The sequence below is a fragment of the Coregonus lavaretus genome (genome assembly GCF_964263955.1).
Source record: "Coregonus lavaretus genome assembly, chromosome: 15".
In the NCBI taxonomy this organism is placed as follows: Eukaryota; Metazoa; Chordata; class Actinopteri; order Salmoniformes; family Salmonidae; genus Coregonus; species Coregonus lavaretus.
Window position 1 is genome coordinate 2,784,596 of NC_140002.1, and position 17,603 is coordinate 2,802,198.

The following is a 17,603-nucleotide window of genomic DNA, read 5'->3' on the forward strand; positions in this document are numbered from 1 at the left end:
CTGGCTTACCTGGTTAAATAAAGGTGAAAAAATGGACAAGGAGGTTGCCCTTGTCCTGTCTCTTCTTCTCTGGGGTTTATTGGAAGACTACACAACCTATAATATGTATTGCCACCACCTACTGTACGGGGAAGTGAACGTGAAAAATATAACATCCATTGTGGGAAAAGATGACAAACCACAGAATAGACATCAAATTCAAAACCCGTCCCACTCCTTCAGTCCAAAACAGGAGCCTGTGAGGGCAGAACAGTCACAACAGTATTCCTTGCAAGGCCTCGGCTGTGAAATCGAGTCCCCAAAAACTTTCAGCCGCACTCACAGTGATGCCAGTTCTCAGATTTCTTCTCCGCTTGTGCCGACTCCTACAAAAGTGGTCTTTCCAACTGGTGGACTTCCAAGTACACAAGTAAGCGGGCATGAAAATGAATTGGGATTGGGCAGTGTCACCCTCATCATTTTCTAAACTAATGACAGAGACACTAATCTTACAGAATACACACTTTAAATTGTTTTATTCATATTAGATGGCCGTCAAATAAATTCTCCAATAGACTATTACAGGAGTCGGAAGGCACTGTACATCAAATCAAGTGCAGTACATTAGATCATAAAATCAAGTGCATCAATCAAAGTACAATTTCCATTAAAAGTACCAGACGAAGAAGGCCAGATAAAGAAAAGTGGAGAGAAGGGTAGGGTAGAGGATCCAAACCTGCCTAACTGAAACTATTTCATAGCTGCATCATCAAAATATACACATTGCTCTTTGGGTAATGCTAAACACATTGTCTGAATAAATACATCAATCCCAACATTTTCAATGTAAAAGGTGCAACCTTCATCTAAGATACAGGTAACTGCACATTCTACACAACCATCCCAATCTGTAAGAGCACAGATTCTCTCAAACATCAAGAACTTCATTGTTACTTGCTCACATACAGAAACAACCACAATTCTGGAGGGCAGTGTAAATAATACTACCTCTCCAAACGTACACAATTTCCACATTACTAAGTAAACTAAATGTTTCATCAACCAGGTCTTATGAGTTATAACAATATCATTAAGTATCTACACATATCTGGGAACGTTAGTAAATAGCGAACACATTCATATGACTAATAATAATAATATTTTGTTTATATAGCTAGCGCTTTTCATACAGAATCTCAAAGTTGCTTTTAAAAAAACAAACAAAAAACTATTCAGGCAGCTGGCAGTTCATGGGAGATGGTCTTCCACAGATAGGAGTAACTTGAGTGTTGGTGGTGGCATCGATGGTACAGCCATCAGTCAGACAGGCAGGCCCGGAGCTTTTCATCAGGCACTTCTGTCGCTTAAGTTCACAGCTACTCCTCTGTATAGGCTGGAACATCCACCAACGAAAGTGTAGCACCCACCTGAGTGATGCTTTGGCAGTCTCCTATGAGACGAGCCTCTGTCAGCACAGCGCAGTCCGCATCCTTCCAGAAACCGGGACAGGTGGAACAAACATCCGGTGCATCATTCAAATTTAGATTAACCAGCTAGCTATAGCTAGCCAAGCTAAGTAAAGACTTGCCGTCGTCAGTCCTGCAAATCCATGGGATACGAACAAGATATTGTAGCTCAACAGGTTATCAAACCCCCCCAAAAAATATACAAACAATTATATATTTAAAAAACACTTAAAAATAACAAAGATGGGCACAGTCTCAAAGTTAAAGTACTTCTAGAAGAACATGTGACAGTGACCCTATTTTCAGATCAAGTAAAAAAAAAAATACAGGAAAAACTATCAAATACACAAATACATATGTACACAATTAATCTAGAGAAAGTGACAAAATTGAAACAAACCACATGAAAAATATTTAAGTAACTGAAAGGATTGTTGCAAAGCTGGACCTGTCAGGTGCAGACGACCGTGAAGTACTAGAGAGGGGTCAGAGACTAGCACAAGCCTTAGTCCTGCTCCTGTGTCATCACAGCAATGCCCACCTGGGCATGCCTGATGGTGCGTCCATGGAGCTTGTACCCATCCTGCTTCACCACAGCAACGGTGCCAGGCTCCTCTCCCTCAGCAGGAGTGTGGCACACTATCTCGTGCTGGTAGGGGTCGTATTTAGCCCCAACAGGGCTCATCTTCTCCAGACCGTGCTTTGTGAAGACCCCCTGCAGCCGGTCCTTGACCTGGGCCAGTCTCTGGACCTCCTCCCCCTGCAGGTTTCCTGTCGTCTGCTTCAACAGGTCAGCCACCTCCACCAGGTCACGACAGAAACTCTGGATCCCTGTGGGAGTGGAGTGGTAGGGGAGAGGGATTACAACTGCACAAAGTAGAAGGACCATACTAGGTATGGGTCGGAGATGTCAGGGTAGGAAAAAAACTACATCATCTCACCAAACATCTTGGCGTCTTGAACAAACTTCTGAGTTCTTCTTCGAACGTTGTCAGAGTCAGCCAGGACCCTTTTGTATCTTTCCTAGAATACAATGCAGTACATCTTACGTGATTAAAAATACATATACAGTGCCTTCTGAAATCATTCAGACCCCTTGACTTTTTCCACATTGTTATGTTACAGCCTTATTCTAAAATTGATAATTTTTTAAAGAAAGTCCTCAGCAATCTACACACAATACCCCCTAATGACAAAGCAAAAACAGGATGTTAGACATTTTTGCTAATTTCTTACAAATAAAAAACAGATACCTTATTTACATAAGTATTCAGACCCTTTGCTATGAGACTCGAAAATTGAGCTCAGGTGCATCCTGTTACCATTGAGCATCCTTGAGATGGTTCTACAACTTGGCCTCCATCATTCTTAAATGGAAGAAGTTTGGAACCACCATGCCAAACTGAGCAATCGGGTGAGAAGGGCCTTGGTCAGGGAGGTGACCAAGAACCCGATGGTCACTCTGACAGAGCTCCAGAGTTCCTCTGTGGAGATGGGAGAACCTTACAGAAGGACAGCCATCTTTGCAGCACTCCACCAATCAGGCCTTTATGGTTGAGTGACCAGACGGAAGCCACTCCTCAGTAAAAGGCACATGACAGCCCACTTGGAGTTTGCCAAAAGGCACCTAAAGACTCTCAGACCACGAGAAACAAGATTATCTGGATTATCAGGTCTGATGAAACCAAGATTCAATCAAGCATCACGTCTGGAGGAAACCTGGCACCTTCCCTATGGTGAAGCATGGTGGTGGCAGAATCATCATGATGTGGGGATGTTTTTCAGCGGCAGGGACTGGGAGACTAGTCAGGATCAAGGGAAAGATAAACAGAGAAAATTACAGAGAGATCCTTGACGAAAACCTGCTCCGGAGCGCTCAGGACCTTAGACTGGGGAGAAGGTTCTCCTTCCAACACGACAAAGACCCTAAGCACACAGCCAAGACAACGCAGGAGTGGCTTCGGGACAAGTCTCTCAATGTCCTTGAGTGGCTCAGCCAGAGCCCGGACTTGAACGCGATTGTACATCTCTGGAAAGACCTGAAAATAGCTGTGCAGCAACGCTCCCCATCCAACCTGACAGAGCTTGAGAGGATCTGCAGAGAAGAATGGGAGAAACTCCCCAAATACAAGTGTGCCAAGCTTGTAGCGTCATACCCAAGAAGACTCGCTACCAAAGTTGCATTAAGAAAGTACTGAGTAAAAGGTCTGAATACTTATGGAAATGTCATATTGATTTACTTTTAATAAATTAGCAAACATTTCTACAAACCTGTTTTTGGTTTGTCATTATGGGGTGTTGTGTGTAGATTGATGAGGGAAAAAAAACTATTTAATCCATTTTAGAATAAGGCTGTAACGTAACAAAATGTGGAAAAAGTCCAGGGGTCTGAATACTTTCCGATTTCGACGCACTAAACCACATCTCAAACTCATTCCACAGAGGGCCGAGTGTCTGCGGATTTTCACTCCTCCCTTGTACTTGATTGATGAAATAAGGTCACTAATTTATAAGGAACTCTCCTCACCTGGTTGTCTAGGTCTTCATTGAAAGGAAAACCCCAAAACCTGCAGACACTAGGCCAGGGATCTTCAACTAGATTCAGCCGCGGGACACCAGTTGGGGAACCCTGCACTAGGCCCTCCATGGAATGAGTTGGACACCCCTGCACTGAACCATTCACACCAAGTCTGGTGAGTTTTTCCCTCCACTTATCCGAATAATTAGCATAAGGTCACCAACACTGCTTCAGGTTTCTTGGGGTGTACTTCGATACAAAGCCACCAGGGGCCTCTTCAGAGTCCCCAAATCCAGAATGAATTCAAGGCAACGCACAGTATTATATAGAGCAAGGATCGGCAACTAGATTCAGCCGCGGGTGGATTTTTTCTTGAGCGGATGGTCAGGTGGCCGGAACATAATTACAAATAATTTGTTGACTGCAAGAAGCAAAAACAGATAATGTTTGACTAAAACATAATATTTTCAAACCTTGCTTACATTTGTATATGATCACGTGTCTCTCTATTATACGTGGAAATACTTGGGAACAGATTTCCCAAATTAAAATCACTTCGAGCTGATTTCCTGGTGTTTTTACACTACCGGTAAAAAGTTTTAGAACACCTACTCATTCAAGGGTTTTTCTTAATTTTTTACTATTTTCTACATTGTAGAATAATAGTGAAGACATCAAAACTTTGAAATTTACATTTACATTTTAGTCATTTAGCAGACGCTCTTATCCAGAGCAACTTACAGTTAGTGAGTGCATACTTTATTTTTTATTTTATTTTTCATACCCCCCGTGGGAATTGAACCCACAACCCTGGCGTTGCAAACGCCATGCTCTACCAACTGAGCTACATACCTGCCGGCCATTCCCTCCCCTACCCTGGACGACGCTGGGCCAATTGTGCGCAGCCCCAAATAACACATGGAATCATGTAGTAACCAAAAAAATTGTTAAACAAATCTAAATCTATTTTATATTTGAGATTCTTCAATGCCAAGACTCAAATGCCAAGAGTGTGCAAAGCTGTCATCAAGGCAAAGGGTGGCTATTTGAAAAATCTCAAATATAAAATACATTTTGATTTGTTGAACACTTTTTTTGGTTACTACATGATTCCATGTGTGTTATTTCATAGTTTTGATGTCTTCACTATTATTCTACAATGTAGAAAATAGTAAAAATAAAGAAAAACCTTTGGATGAGTAAGTGTTCTAAAACTTTTGACCGGTAGTGTATGTCCAAGAATGAAAATTCAACAACAACAAAATATTGTTATTTTTTGCCATTGCTGCGGTCATTCTGAGTGGCCATATGTTGTTCAAAGTGGCTGGAGAGGACGCAGTAATGAGAGAAAAATCATATACTACTGGAAAAATAATATGCTAAGGCAAATATTAGGTTAAGCTTTCATGAATCATGAAAGGTGCTTGGCTACGTTTCATTCAGTTGCACCCCATTTATTACGAGAGGAAATGCAAAACCGCCACCTGTTGTCATTCCTCGCACATATATGACCATCATGACGCTTGCTGCTTACATTTTTCTTTCTATCTGATTAAAGAGATGAAGTCCAGACAGGCTAGGCCTATTTTAGGAAACTTTCTGAATGGACATAGAGAATTAGCAAACTCATAGACGCACACCCACCCACCTAAAAGGACCCATCAATCAAAGCTGCCTGCCGCGTATCTCACTCAGACATAAGCAAATCTCATTTCTCCTTTTCCAAAAATGGATTAAAAACCTTGCCTTAGCTTCAAATACTTTCTGTAGCATATCAAAAAATAGTCTACATTATAGTATAATGCTAAATCAATGTAGCCTATCATATAAATTGACAAGGAAAGTTGTAAGGGGGAGATAGAGACAGCTGTGATACACGCTATATGAAGATGAAATTGACAACCATTAGAAAATAGAAACACATGCATGCAACCTGTCCATAGCAACCTGTCCGTAGTCTAGTGATCAGCCGTTGATCAATGTTTGTGAAGCAATGGGTGGTTATGGTGACACCACATTTTAATTTGAGTGCTTTATCTAAATCTGTGCAACCACTTATTGATAAGGGTCAACTCTGGCGGATATTTACTTAGTCTTTTAGGGTTGCCTATAGCACAGATTCACTTTAGCAGATCATATAATATATATAGCCAAATATATAGGCTATACAAATGATGCATTAACATATTAATGAACTTCTGACTTACACATCGCTCTTCTTCACTGTTCCCTTCTTGCACAATTCACAACTCCACTGGCCTATCTCTTCTCCCCCTCTCTCTAGCTATTGAATGAGCAGCCTATATATAGACAATGAACAGCAATATTTTTTAAAAAATGTAGGGGGTAGATCAGCTTTAATATTTCAGATAGATTGTAACTTTTTTTGTAAACATTTTGTCATTTAGCAGACGTTCTTATCCAGAGCGACTTACAGTTAGTGAGTGCATACATTTTTTCATACTTCAACTTTTATCAATGTAATTGTCTGCATCAATTCCAATCCCCCATATTTTATTTCCTCGCATATATATACACACGTATATACATATATACATACACACACACACACACACACACACACACACACACACATATATATATATATATATATATATATATATATATATATATACACAGTGGGGGGAAAAAAGTATTTAGTCAGCCACCAATTGTGCAAGTTCTCCCACTTAAAAAGATGAGAGAGGCCTGTAATTTTCATCATAGGTACACGTCAACTATGACAGAATTTTTTTCCCTGAAAACCACATTGTAGGATTTTTAATGAATTTATTTGAAAATTATGGTGGAAAATAAGCATTTGGTCAATAACAAAAGTTTCTCAATACTTTGTTATATACCCTTTGTTGGCAATGACACAGGTGAAACGTTTTCTGTAAGTCTTCACAAGGTTTTCACACACTGTTGCTGGTATTTTGGCCCATTCCTCCATGCAGATCTCCTCTAGAGCAGTGATGTTTTGGGGCTGTCGCTGGGCAACACGGACTTTCAACTTCCTCCAAAGATTTTCTATGGGGTTGAGATCTGGAGACTGGCTAGGCCACTCCAGGACCTTGAAATGCTTCTTACGAAGCCACTCCTTCGTTGCCCGGGCGGTGTGTTTGGGATCATTGTCATGCTGAAAGTCCCAGCCACGTTTCATCTTCAATGCCCTTGCTGATGGAAGGAGGTTTTCACTCAAAATCTCACGATACATGGCCCCATTCATTCTTTCCTTTACACGGATCAGTCGTCCTGGTCCCTTTGCAGAAAAACAGCCCCAAAGCATGATGTTTCCACCCCCATGCTTCACAGTAGGTATGGTGTTCTTTGGATGCAACTCATCATTCTTTGTCCTCCAAACACGACGAGTTTTTACCAAAAAGTTCTATTTTGTTTTCATCTTACCATATGACATTCTCCCAATCCTCTTCTGGATCATCCAAATGCACTCTAGCAAACTTCAGATGGGCCTGGACATGTACTGGCTTAAGCAGGGGGACACGTCTGGCACTGCAGGATTTGAGTCCCTGGCGGCGTAGTGTGTTACTGATGGTAGGCTTTGTTACTTTGGTCCCAGCTCTCTGCAGGTCATTCATTAGGTCCCCCCGTGTGGTTCTGGGATTTTTGCTCACCGTTCTTGTGATCATTTTGACCCCACGGGGTGAGATCTTGCGTGGAGCCCCAGATCGAGGGAGATTATCAGTGGTCTTGTATGTCTTCCATTTCCTAATAATTGCTCCCAAAGTTGATTTCTTCAAACCAAGCTGCGTACCTATTGCAGATTCAGTCTTCCCAGCCTGGTGCAGGTCTACAATTTTGTTTCTGGTGTCCTTTGACAGCTCTTTGGTCTTGGCCATAGTGGAGTTTGGAGTGTGACTGTTTGAGGTTGTGGACAGGTGTCTTTTATACCGATAACAAGTTCAAACAGGTGCCGTTAATACAGGTAACGAGTGGAGGACAGAGGAGCCTCTTAAAGAAGAAGTTACAGGTCTGTGAGAGCCAGAAATCTTGCTTGTTTGTAGGTGACCAAATACTTATTTTCCACCATAATTTGCAAATAAATTCATTAAAAATCCTACAATGTGATTTTCTGGATTTTTTTCCCTCAATTTGTCTGTCATAGTTGACGTGTACCTATGATGAAAATTACAGGCCTCTCTCATCTTTTTAAGTGGGAGAACTTGCACAATTGGTGGCTGACTAAATACTTTTCCCCCCCCACTGTGTGTGTGTGTGTGTATATATATATATATATATATATATATATATATATATATATATATATATATATATATATATATATATATATATATATACACACACACACACACACACATATCCTTTTTTAAATTATATTTCCCTTCATTACTTTCCAACCCCACCACCCCTTCCCCAATTGGAGTAAACTAGTGAACAACAACGCTTAGGCCTCTACTTCCAGCCCATACATACTATATACATTTTATGGACACAGTCAAATTCTACAATAATTATATTTTGTTTGTTTTTACTCCTGAACTTCCTCCGATCATTTTCATGATGTCCATCTGGTTTGCTTCTATATGCCATATTTTTCTAACTGTGCTCTTTCACAAAAGCTCTCAACCTATAACCTATATACTTATTATGGACACAGTATGCTTTACATTAGTTATCTTGTTGTTATTAGTTGTTGTTATTAGTCCCATCCTTCAGCTCCATTCAACACCTCCCATCTATCTCGTAACACCATCCATATTGATTTTCTGTGATGTTTTACAAAAGTTCTGAACCTTTCTATTCTCATTGTTTCTACAGATCGTGAATTGAATATAATTTTTTTTGCTAAAAGTATTATTATATTATTGATCGATTGACTATGAATTTTCAGATCACCCAGTAGTGCTATCTGCAGGGTTAGCTCCAGGTAAATATTGCAATCCTTTAGCCATTCCTGGACCTGTGTCCAAAAACAAGCTACAAATGGACAGTACCAAAACAAATGATCTAATGATTCTGTCTCGTCGCAGCAAAATCTGTAGAGCTGGGAAGATTGTATCCCCCATATAAATAACATTCTATTGGTAGCAAGAATTGTATATAATAATTTAAATTCAAAGATTCTACGTTTTGAATCCGGCGTCGTTTTGCGTATCAATTCATAAACACTACGCCATGGAATCGGTACGTCAAAAATCTCTTCCCAACTATTTTGCAATCTGTATGGGACGGCTGTCAATCCTTTGGTCCTTAAATGAAACTGGTATATTTTTTTATTTATCACAATTTTCTTTAACCAATTATGTTCTTTAATGCAAGGCCGACAGACAAGTTCCTTACTTTTTCCCCCTTCCACTTGCCTCTTCCATTTATGCGGTAATACTGCAATTATTTGGTTGTAATTTTGGGTAGAGCAGACATTTCCATATGATTTTGTTAGCTGCATGTGCGACATCACTCCACCAGTCCTACCGATAATATCATTCACGAACAGCAATATAGTTTGAAACTTATTTCAAGCAATAAAAAAATTAAAAAACGAATAGGCCTATTCGAGGAAAGAAGCATAGATCGATCCTCTTGCTTGCTGAATGGCTATAAAATAGGCTACAGCGTTGGCAATGAACTGGCGGGGAAGTTTGAATGGCGAGAGCGACGTGTAGCTCTGGTGTGACGTGATCACATTGGCTAAATTGATACATTGCTGCACTGATGCATTGCAAATGTAAAACAACCGGCAGAGAGAAATCAATTATTTTATTCACACAAAGAATCCACAGACCTGTCAGTGGCAGTGCGCGTTCTATTGGTCAACAGCTTATTTTAGCATGCAAAATGACGCAAAAACCTGTTCCGAATAAATAATTGACAGATTGCGGCAGGACGATATTTTGCAATTGGTGTGAACGACACCATAAACAAGACGTGCTCGTATTAATTTTATACAGACAAATAATTCGGACAAAAATAACAGACTTTGTGAGAAAGGGCCTTTACTGTCACCATTGAGGCTCTTACCGTCAGCTCCCTGACCTGCTCCTCCAGCTTGCTGGCTCTCATCTCCAGCAGTCTCACATTGGTCCCCGCATGGCTGGAGTCATCTGTGGTGTCATCACCATGGCAATCATCACCTGTTCCCCACTGCTTTGCTGCTGTGCTGTAGAGGCCAATCACGGCGCTGGAATGCATAATGTGGAAGAGAAGAAAGGTTCAGAATATCGGCCTCAATAGATCTTACTCCGTGCAGTAATATTATTAGTAGCAATCAGGGCAAATCTAAAATCCATTATGTATGTTCCCTCATTACATAATGTTGTGAAACAATTCGCTGTTCAAACACAATTTCCTTCTGAACAACATTTGACTCCCTAATTCTACTTAATGTGGCTGAGCGCCAATATCCCACTTTTGTGGGATTTGTAATATAGCTCAGGCTATAGCCACTAACCAACTTAGGATCCCTTTAGACTAGTTCTTTGAGAAGAATGACAGTAAAGATTATGACAGAGTGGGTGTAAACATAGAAGTGTAAAATACAGCAGTATCAATAAGTGCTCCATGCTTATCCAACACACTCTTATTCTAGTTCAAATAAACCGTTTAAAACAATAGATTTCAGATACAAGGATTGCTGTTTATGCAGTGCTAAGTGAGGCATGATGCTCCAACTCCATTGACAGAGAGACTGGAATTCAATCAAACCCACCACAGCGAGGTTAACAGAGTGTCTTTTGTTTACAAAGTATTGGCCTGGGCAAAGCAAAGTAAACATCACCTAGCTAGCTAGTTAGTTTGTTATCATTAACTAACCAGTTAGCTACCATTCATTTTGACATTAGATAGCTCTGCAAGCGTTATAATGTCATAATACGTTCTTTACTCACCAAATATGAAGTTTCGCCGAGCAACTATAGCGATTTACAGCTGTCACACCTGGTATGTACTATTGGTGCTTTACAGACAACTGGTAACTCTGACAAAAAACGAGGTCAAATCATGACATCAGTGATCTTCAGGAGCCTTAGAAAGATGCCAGAGTTTCCGGAGTTCCCAGTTGTCTTCAACGCACTGAAGTCGGAGATTTCAGAGTTGTTTTGAACGCAGCACAGGATTTAATATTTTCCCGAAAATCTACAAAATGTTCCTTCCCGAGATTGCAACCATCCTGGTAATAACACGGTATTCCCGTTCAAACCGGAAATCCTATTTCAAGGCATTTATGGTACTTTCAACACAACTGAAGAAAAAAAAAGTCAAATCATGATGTTAGTGATCTTCAGTTCGGAAAGCCAGAGCTCTAGAAAGAGGCCAGAGTTCCCGACTTGGAATTCCGAGTTGGATGACCGTTCAAAACAATTTTTCCCCAGTCAGACTCTTTTTCTTCTGAGTTCCAAGTTCTGAAGTCTGAGATTTCCAAGTTGTTTTAAATGCAACAATTATACCAGCTAAAAAACAAAATTCTGACAGGATTGTACCACTGTAAATGGAAAAATATGGACAGGAATTGTAACAGTCTCTTGTTGTATTTGTCACAATTTAGGTCTAATCAACTCAAAGTTCTGTCAAACTCACCACACAATTAGTTGATGTAGCCTAGTTTAAATGTAGGCCTAAAATATTTGGTTATTACCCTACAGCCTTGTTGAAAATTACATTCGTTTTAGCTTACCTTTGACTGAAAGATGTCAGCCAGCTTGTTGGCCCTGATCTCTCCCCTTGCACCTGGCTATCAGGGGGATTTCGGAAGGTTGTAGCTGTGTTTACTGTATGATAACCCACTTATTGTGGTGACTTTGCCACAGGGAACATATCTAATTCAATGTTTTTCCACTGGTTTCCTCATGCATAAAAGTGGTGGAATTAACTTTATTTATATTTGACAACTTTTACTGCATTCCTAAAAAAAATGTACTTTTTACTACATACATTTTCCCTGAAATAGGAAAATGGTCAAGTTCACGTACCATGGTCATCCCTACTGCCCCTGATCTGGCGGACTCACTAAACACACATGCTTCATTTATAAATCATGTCTGAGTGTTGGAGTGTGCCCCTGGCTATCCGTAAATAAATAAAAAACAAGAAAATGACGCCGTCTGGTTTGATTAATATAAGGAATTTGAAATGATTTATTTATCATTAAAACATAAAAAATATAAAGAAACAATGGTGTGATTTTGGTTGATTGATGGGAATCTACACTGCAACAGCCTATCACGGCCTTAATAAAAATAAAGTTAGGCTACGTACGTGACGTAGCCTACGTCAGTGTAGCCGCTCAACAGTTACCGCGCATTTTTTAAAGCTGGATGAGTTTTCACCGGCTTACTCGCTTCAGTTCGTCATAGATATCCGTAAGTGGTTGAAAAGCCCACCAACAGTCTCCTCTGCCAAATTGGATACGACACCGACGCCTCCTGATGTAGTTGGAGAAGGAGACCCTGGACGACAGTCTGAGCCTGATGCTAGTAGCTCCGTGGAGTCCGACCCTGGGCCTGGCAGGACCTGCAGGTCAAGTACAACCGCGACTGGGGCAGCATTTGGGCCACAACTGCCTGTTGAATCAGTGGGTGTGAGTGACCTCGGCATGGACAAACCCAAATAGGTTGTGTTGAGGAAATATCCAGTCAAAATGTTTGGTTCAAAAAAACGATCATTTCCTCTAGCTGGTATTTGAACAGGGACTGGCTTGAGTACTCGGTGGAAAAGGACTCCGCATTTTGTTATGCGTGCAGGAAATTCAAATCTGTATCATCGGACGCGACCTTCTCCATTAAGGGATTTAATGATTGGAAACATGCAATTGGAACAGGCAAGGGCTTAAATAAGCATGTAGCTTCAAAATAACATTTAGCCTGTGAAGCGATGTGGAGAGATCCAGAAAAACGTAGAGAGACAGGAAATACGTTTCCACTCTCTTAAAATCAGAGCAACTGGCTCGCAACAGATACTACATGTCAGCTGTAATTGATATGCTGGAGTTTTTAGTGGTGAATCAAATTGCCCTTACGTGGAGATAATGCTGGTTTTGCCAGTGTGCTAGATGATAATAGCTCAATGGGGCTGTTTTTGTCTCCCGAACTGACACGGATTACAAAAACAATCCCACAGAATGCACGCTATACCAGCCCACAGATACAAAACGAGATTATCTAAATGATGGGCAAACTCGTGACAGAGGAGATAGTGAGACAAGTCGGCAATAGCTGGTATTCAATTAAAGTGGATGGCACACGGGTCCTTTGGGCCAAGAAAACATATCTGTGGTTGTGCGTTTTGTTGACAAAAACTATGGTCTGTGTGAGCGCCTCTTGGTAATGGCCACATCTGAGAAAGGTGATGCAGAGGCTCTGACAGGTGTCATCATTGATGAGCTCACAAGCGCCGGACTCAGCACGGACAAAATCCTGAGTCAAGTTTATGATGGCGCATCACTCATGTCTGGCAGGCATGGTGGTGTGCAGAAATTGCTCCAAAACAAGCTGGATCGTAACATACCATTTATTCACTGCTTTAATCACCAACTTCATCTGGTTGTGATTCATGCCATGTCCAGTGAAGCAGCTGTCGATGATTTTTTTGGAGTATGCAACATGCTGTACAACTTCATCAGGAAGCCAACAGTGGCTATTCTGTATTCTTATTGGCAGACTAAATAGCCTTGGTTTCTCAAATGACTGCCTCGCCTGGTTCACCAACTACTTCTCAGATAGAGTTCAGTGTGTCAAATCGGAGGGCCTGTTGTCTGGACCTATGGCAGTCTCTATGGGGGTGCCACAGGGTTCAATTCTTGGGCCGACACTTTTCTCTGTGTATATCAATGATGTCGCTCTTGCTGCTGGTGACTCTCAGATCCACCTCTACGCAGACGACACCATTTTGTATACATCTGGCCCTTCATTGGACACCGTGTTAACAAACCTCCAAACGAGCTTCAATGCCATACAACAATCCTTCAGTAGCCTCCAACTGCTCTTAAACACTAGTAAAACTAAATGCATGCTTTTCAATCGAACGCTGCTGGCACCCGCCCACCCGACTAGAATCACCACTCTCGACGGGTCTGACCTAGAGTATGTGGACAACTACAAATACCTAGGTGTCTGGTTAGACTGTAAACTCAACTTCCAGACTCACATAAAGAATCTCCAATCCAAAGTTAAATCTAGAATCGGCTTCCTATTTCGCAACAAAGCCTCCTTCACTCATGCTGCCAAACATGCCCTCGTAAAACTGACTATCCTACCGATCCTTGACTTCGGCGATGTCATTTACAAAATAGCCTCCAACACTCTACTCAGCAAATTGGATGTAGTCTATCACAGTGCCATCCGTTTTGTCTCCAAAGCCCCATACACTACCCACCACTGTGACCTGTACGCTCTTGTTGGCTGGTCCTCACTACATGTTCGTCGTCAAACCCACTGGCTCCAGGCCATCTATAAATCACTGCTAGGCAAATCCCCGCCTTATCTTAGCTCATTGGTCACCATAGCAGCACCCACCCGTAGTCTGCGCTCCAGCAGGTATATCTCACTGGTCATTCCCAAAGCCAACACCTCCTTTGGCCGCCATTCCTTCCAGTTCTCTGCTGCCAATGACTGGAACGAATTGCAAAAATCTCTGAAGCTGGAGACTCTTATCTCCCTCAATAACTTTAAGCATCAGTTGTCAGAGCACCTTACCGATCACTGCACCTGTACACAGCCCATCTGAAATTAGCCCACCCAACTACCTCATCCCTATATTGTTATTTATTTTGCTCTTTTGCACCCCAGTATCTCTATTTGCACATAATCTCTTGCACATCTAGCATTCCAGTGTTAATACTATTGTAATTATTCTGCACTATAGCCTATTTATTGCCTTACCTCCATAACTTGCTACATTTGCACACACTGTATATATATTTTCTGTTTTATTTTTGACTTTATGTTTTTTACCCCATATGTAACTCTGTGTTGTTTTTATTGCACTGCTTTGCTTTATCTTGGCCAGGTCGCAGTTGTAAATGAGAACCTGTTCTCAACTGGCTTACCTGGTTAAATAAAGGTGAAATAAATAAATAAAAATAAAAAATAAACAAAGGCGATACCCTGAAACGTATCTTGGACCAGAGATGGACTGGCCACTTGGCAACGGTCAAAGTTGTGGTGAAGAGTTTTCACGACATATCCACATTACTGACCGAGGTGGAAAACACACAAGGCCTTGGAGCGGAGGTGCGCGTCGAGGCTACGGGGCTGCTTTGTGCCATTACGCAGCGCAGTTTTCTTTTCATTGCGCACCTTGTTATGAAACTGTTGTCACTTTTCAAGCCGCCTACCAGACTACTACAGGCCGAAGATATGGACTTGTTCACTGCGGTGAAACTTGTGAACAGCGCTTCTGACTGCGTGAAGACACTGTGGGATCTCTGCGCTCCTCCAGCATCGGCCACCGAGGCTGTGCCGGTGACCGACCCTGGTCCAAGCAAGAGAAGACGCACAATTAATAAGAACCTCCGCGGATTTGCAGTTGAAGAAACAGTTGGTCAGCCACAAAGTGACATAGATGAAAATACTGAGATCATGAGATTGTTTTACAGTGTTATCGATGCTGTGCAAGGAGAGATGAATGCGTGTTTTGGAGAGCGCAGTAGCAAGCTCATTGGCGCACTGGCTGCTTTGAACCCAGAGGCCGAGGACAATTTCCTGGACCCATCAAAGGTAACCCCTCTCCTGGTATTAGCTGGAACTGATGTGGTTGAATCTGAATATACTGTGGCTCGTGAGTTCCTGGTGAAGAAAATGACTGACACTCCGGTTCCCCCCGAAGATGGAAAATGGACAATAGCCAACATCCTCAGCACATTCAACTGTGCACTCCAGGCTATGCCGACTGTTCTCACAGCCTACACACTTGCCCTAACTTTAGGAGCTTCCACAGCAATGTGTGAAAACTCATTTTCCACGCTCAAAAGCGTCTTCTCAGAGCATCGGCGCAGTATGCTGCACAGACGCAAGGCCCAGCTGATTCAGCTTGCTTTTGAAAAGGACCTCACTCACAAGTTTAAGTCAGAGTGGAAGGATACTTTGATGAGGAGGTTCTGCTCTGAGAAACGCCGCCTCCCGCTGTACTGACAGGAGGGACTGGAGAGAGGACAGCGCTGCCTCCACTCAAAGTACCGGTAGGTTCAAAGTCTCTCTGTGTGTGTATATGCGTGTGTGTGTGTGTGTGTGTGTCTCATGGCAATGCATATCCCTCTGTTGACTGCTTTAAAATGCAATGTTTGAGAGCTGCTTCTGCTGTTACATCTAATATGTTGTATAGTCAAGTGTTTTATGGATATTCATAACATTGCTTCTATGTAATGTGGTGTAGGCTATAGGCTACCTGGTCATATTGCTGTTGGTTATGTTTAATGTGATGATTACGTGCTGCGCAAATAGAGTATACGATTATTATAAATATACGTAGTGTAGGCTAATAATAATTGTGCCCTGCCCTCCCATGCATTTCTTATGCCCCCCTTAAGACTGAGGTCTGGCGACGGGTCTGAGTACTGTCCTGGAGCGCCCCTGCCTCCCGCCTATGTACTGGAGCCATGTCTTACAAATGTACCAATAGAAGTATAAAGAGGGGTTCCTGCATATGCAGGAATGCCCACATGTAGGAACGCCCCGAATTACGGGCTGCAGTTGACCCTTCTCGAATACAAGGCCTCTCAAGGTCAGAAGCTGTACACACCTTCGCCACATCTCAATTTGTCTGATCACCACACCAAACGAGCAACGTTACCTTGGAAATACAAGGTCAGAATACGTGTAGAGAGAAAAGTGCATAAAACAGGAATAAAGTTCGATTTACTCGCGCGTAACTCAGGTTTGAATTCCCAGCTAGCTAACGTTAGCAAAGCTAGCTTTCGAGCTAACGCTGGCTAGCTTGTTGAAAGTGTTGTCTTTACTTTAACGTTTACACTGTATTTTAAATAGCTAGAGTAGCTATATGTTGACAATATTTACCTGCAATCATTCGACAAGAAGAGTTGTAATCTGCCGACGCAGTTGAGATTTTTCCGAGCCGAGAAAAGACAGCGTATGGCCATATTTTTAGATTCTGTTTACAATCCACTGCAGCGGAAGTATGGGACAGCCGACTGGCCGTCACTAGTTATCACAGCCACAAAGTCACAAACCCCGCCGATTTCTACAATTTATATTTTAAATGTCATTTTAAACCTAGCCGTAACCTTAAACGGAGACCAAAAAAGTAGTTTTCATGAATCTTTACGATATAGCCAATTTTGATTGTGGCTGTGCAATCTAGTGGAAACACAGTTGTTCGAGTCTTCTTTCTCTTCTGTTGGGCTTTATGGCTGAGTACAAGCCCGGAGGTGCATTACCGCCACCTGCTGGTATGGTGGCGACGGACTAGGTTCTTACTGTTTATATACTAGTTGAGACCACAGGTGGTTAGGAAAAGTGTTAACGCTTTGAGGATGTCTTCGTCAGACTGTTGGAGTTAGAGGCTCTGGAGTATTTTTCCCTTTGCTGGTTAAATCTTGAGTAGACTGATCATAAATACCTCAGTAGAGGAGGTTGCCCTTGTCATGTCTCTTCTTCTCTGGGGTTTATTGGAAGACTGGGGCGGCAGGTAGCTTAGTGGGTAAGAGCGTT

The 17,603-nt window shown here is 41.9% G+C and overlaps 1 protein-coding gene across 1 annotated transcript; it reads right to left on the reverse strand.

Moving 5' to 3' along the window:
- Positions 1 to 498: 498 nt before the first annotated feature.
- On the reverse strand, positions 499 to 17,316 carry LOC311142438 (grpE protein homolog 2, mitochondrial-like). The gene is made up of 4 exons (XM_084178086.1): positions 16,950 to 17,316; positions 9,964 to 10,123; positions 2,387 to 2,468; positions 499 to 2,276 (listed from the first exon to the last, which is right to left on the reverse strand). The coding sequence occupies exons 1-4, from the start codon at positions 17,030 to 17,032 to the stop codon at positions 1,951 to 1,953; spliced, it is 651 nt and encodes a 216-aa protein (XP_084034212.1). The 5' UTR covers positions 17,033 to 17,316; the 3' UTR covers positions 499 to 1,950.
- Positions 17,317 to 17,603: the final 287 nt, after the last annotated feature.

Coding starts and splice junctions, on each gene's coding strand:
- LOC311142438 (XM_084178086.1), bottom strand. CDS start 17,032: ATGGCCATACGCTGTCTTTTCTCGGCTCGGAAAAATCTCAACTGCGTC. Junction 10,124..16,949: donor TTCTTGTCGAATGATTGCAG/GTAAATATTGTC, acceptor TATGCATTCCAG/CGCCGTGATTGGCCTCTACA. Junction 2,469..9,963: donor AGCAGGTCAGGGAGCTGACG/GTAAGAGCCTCA, acceptor ATTGTATTCTAG/GAAAGATACAAAAGGGTCCT.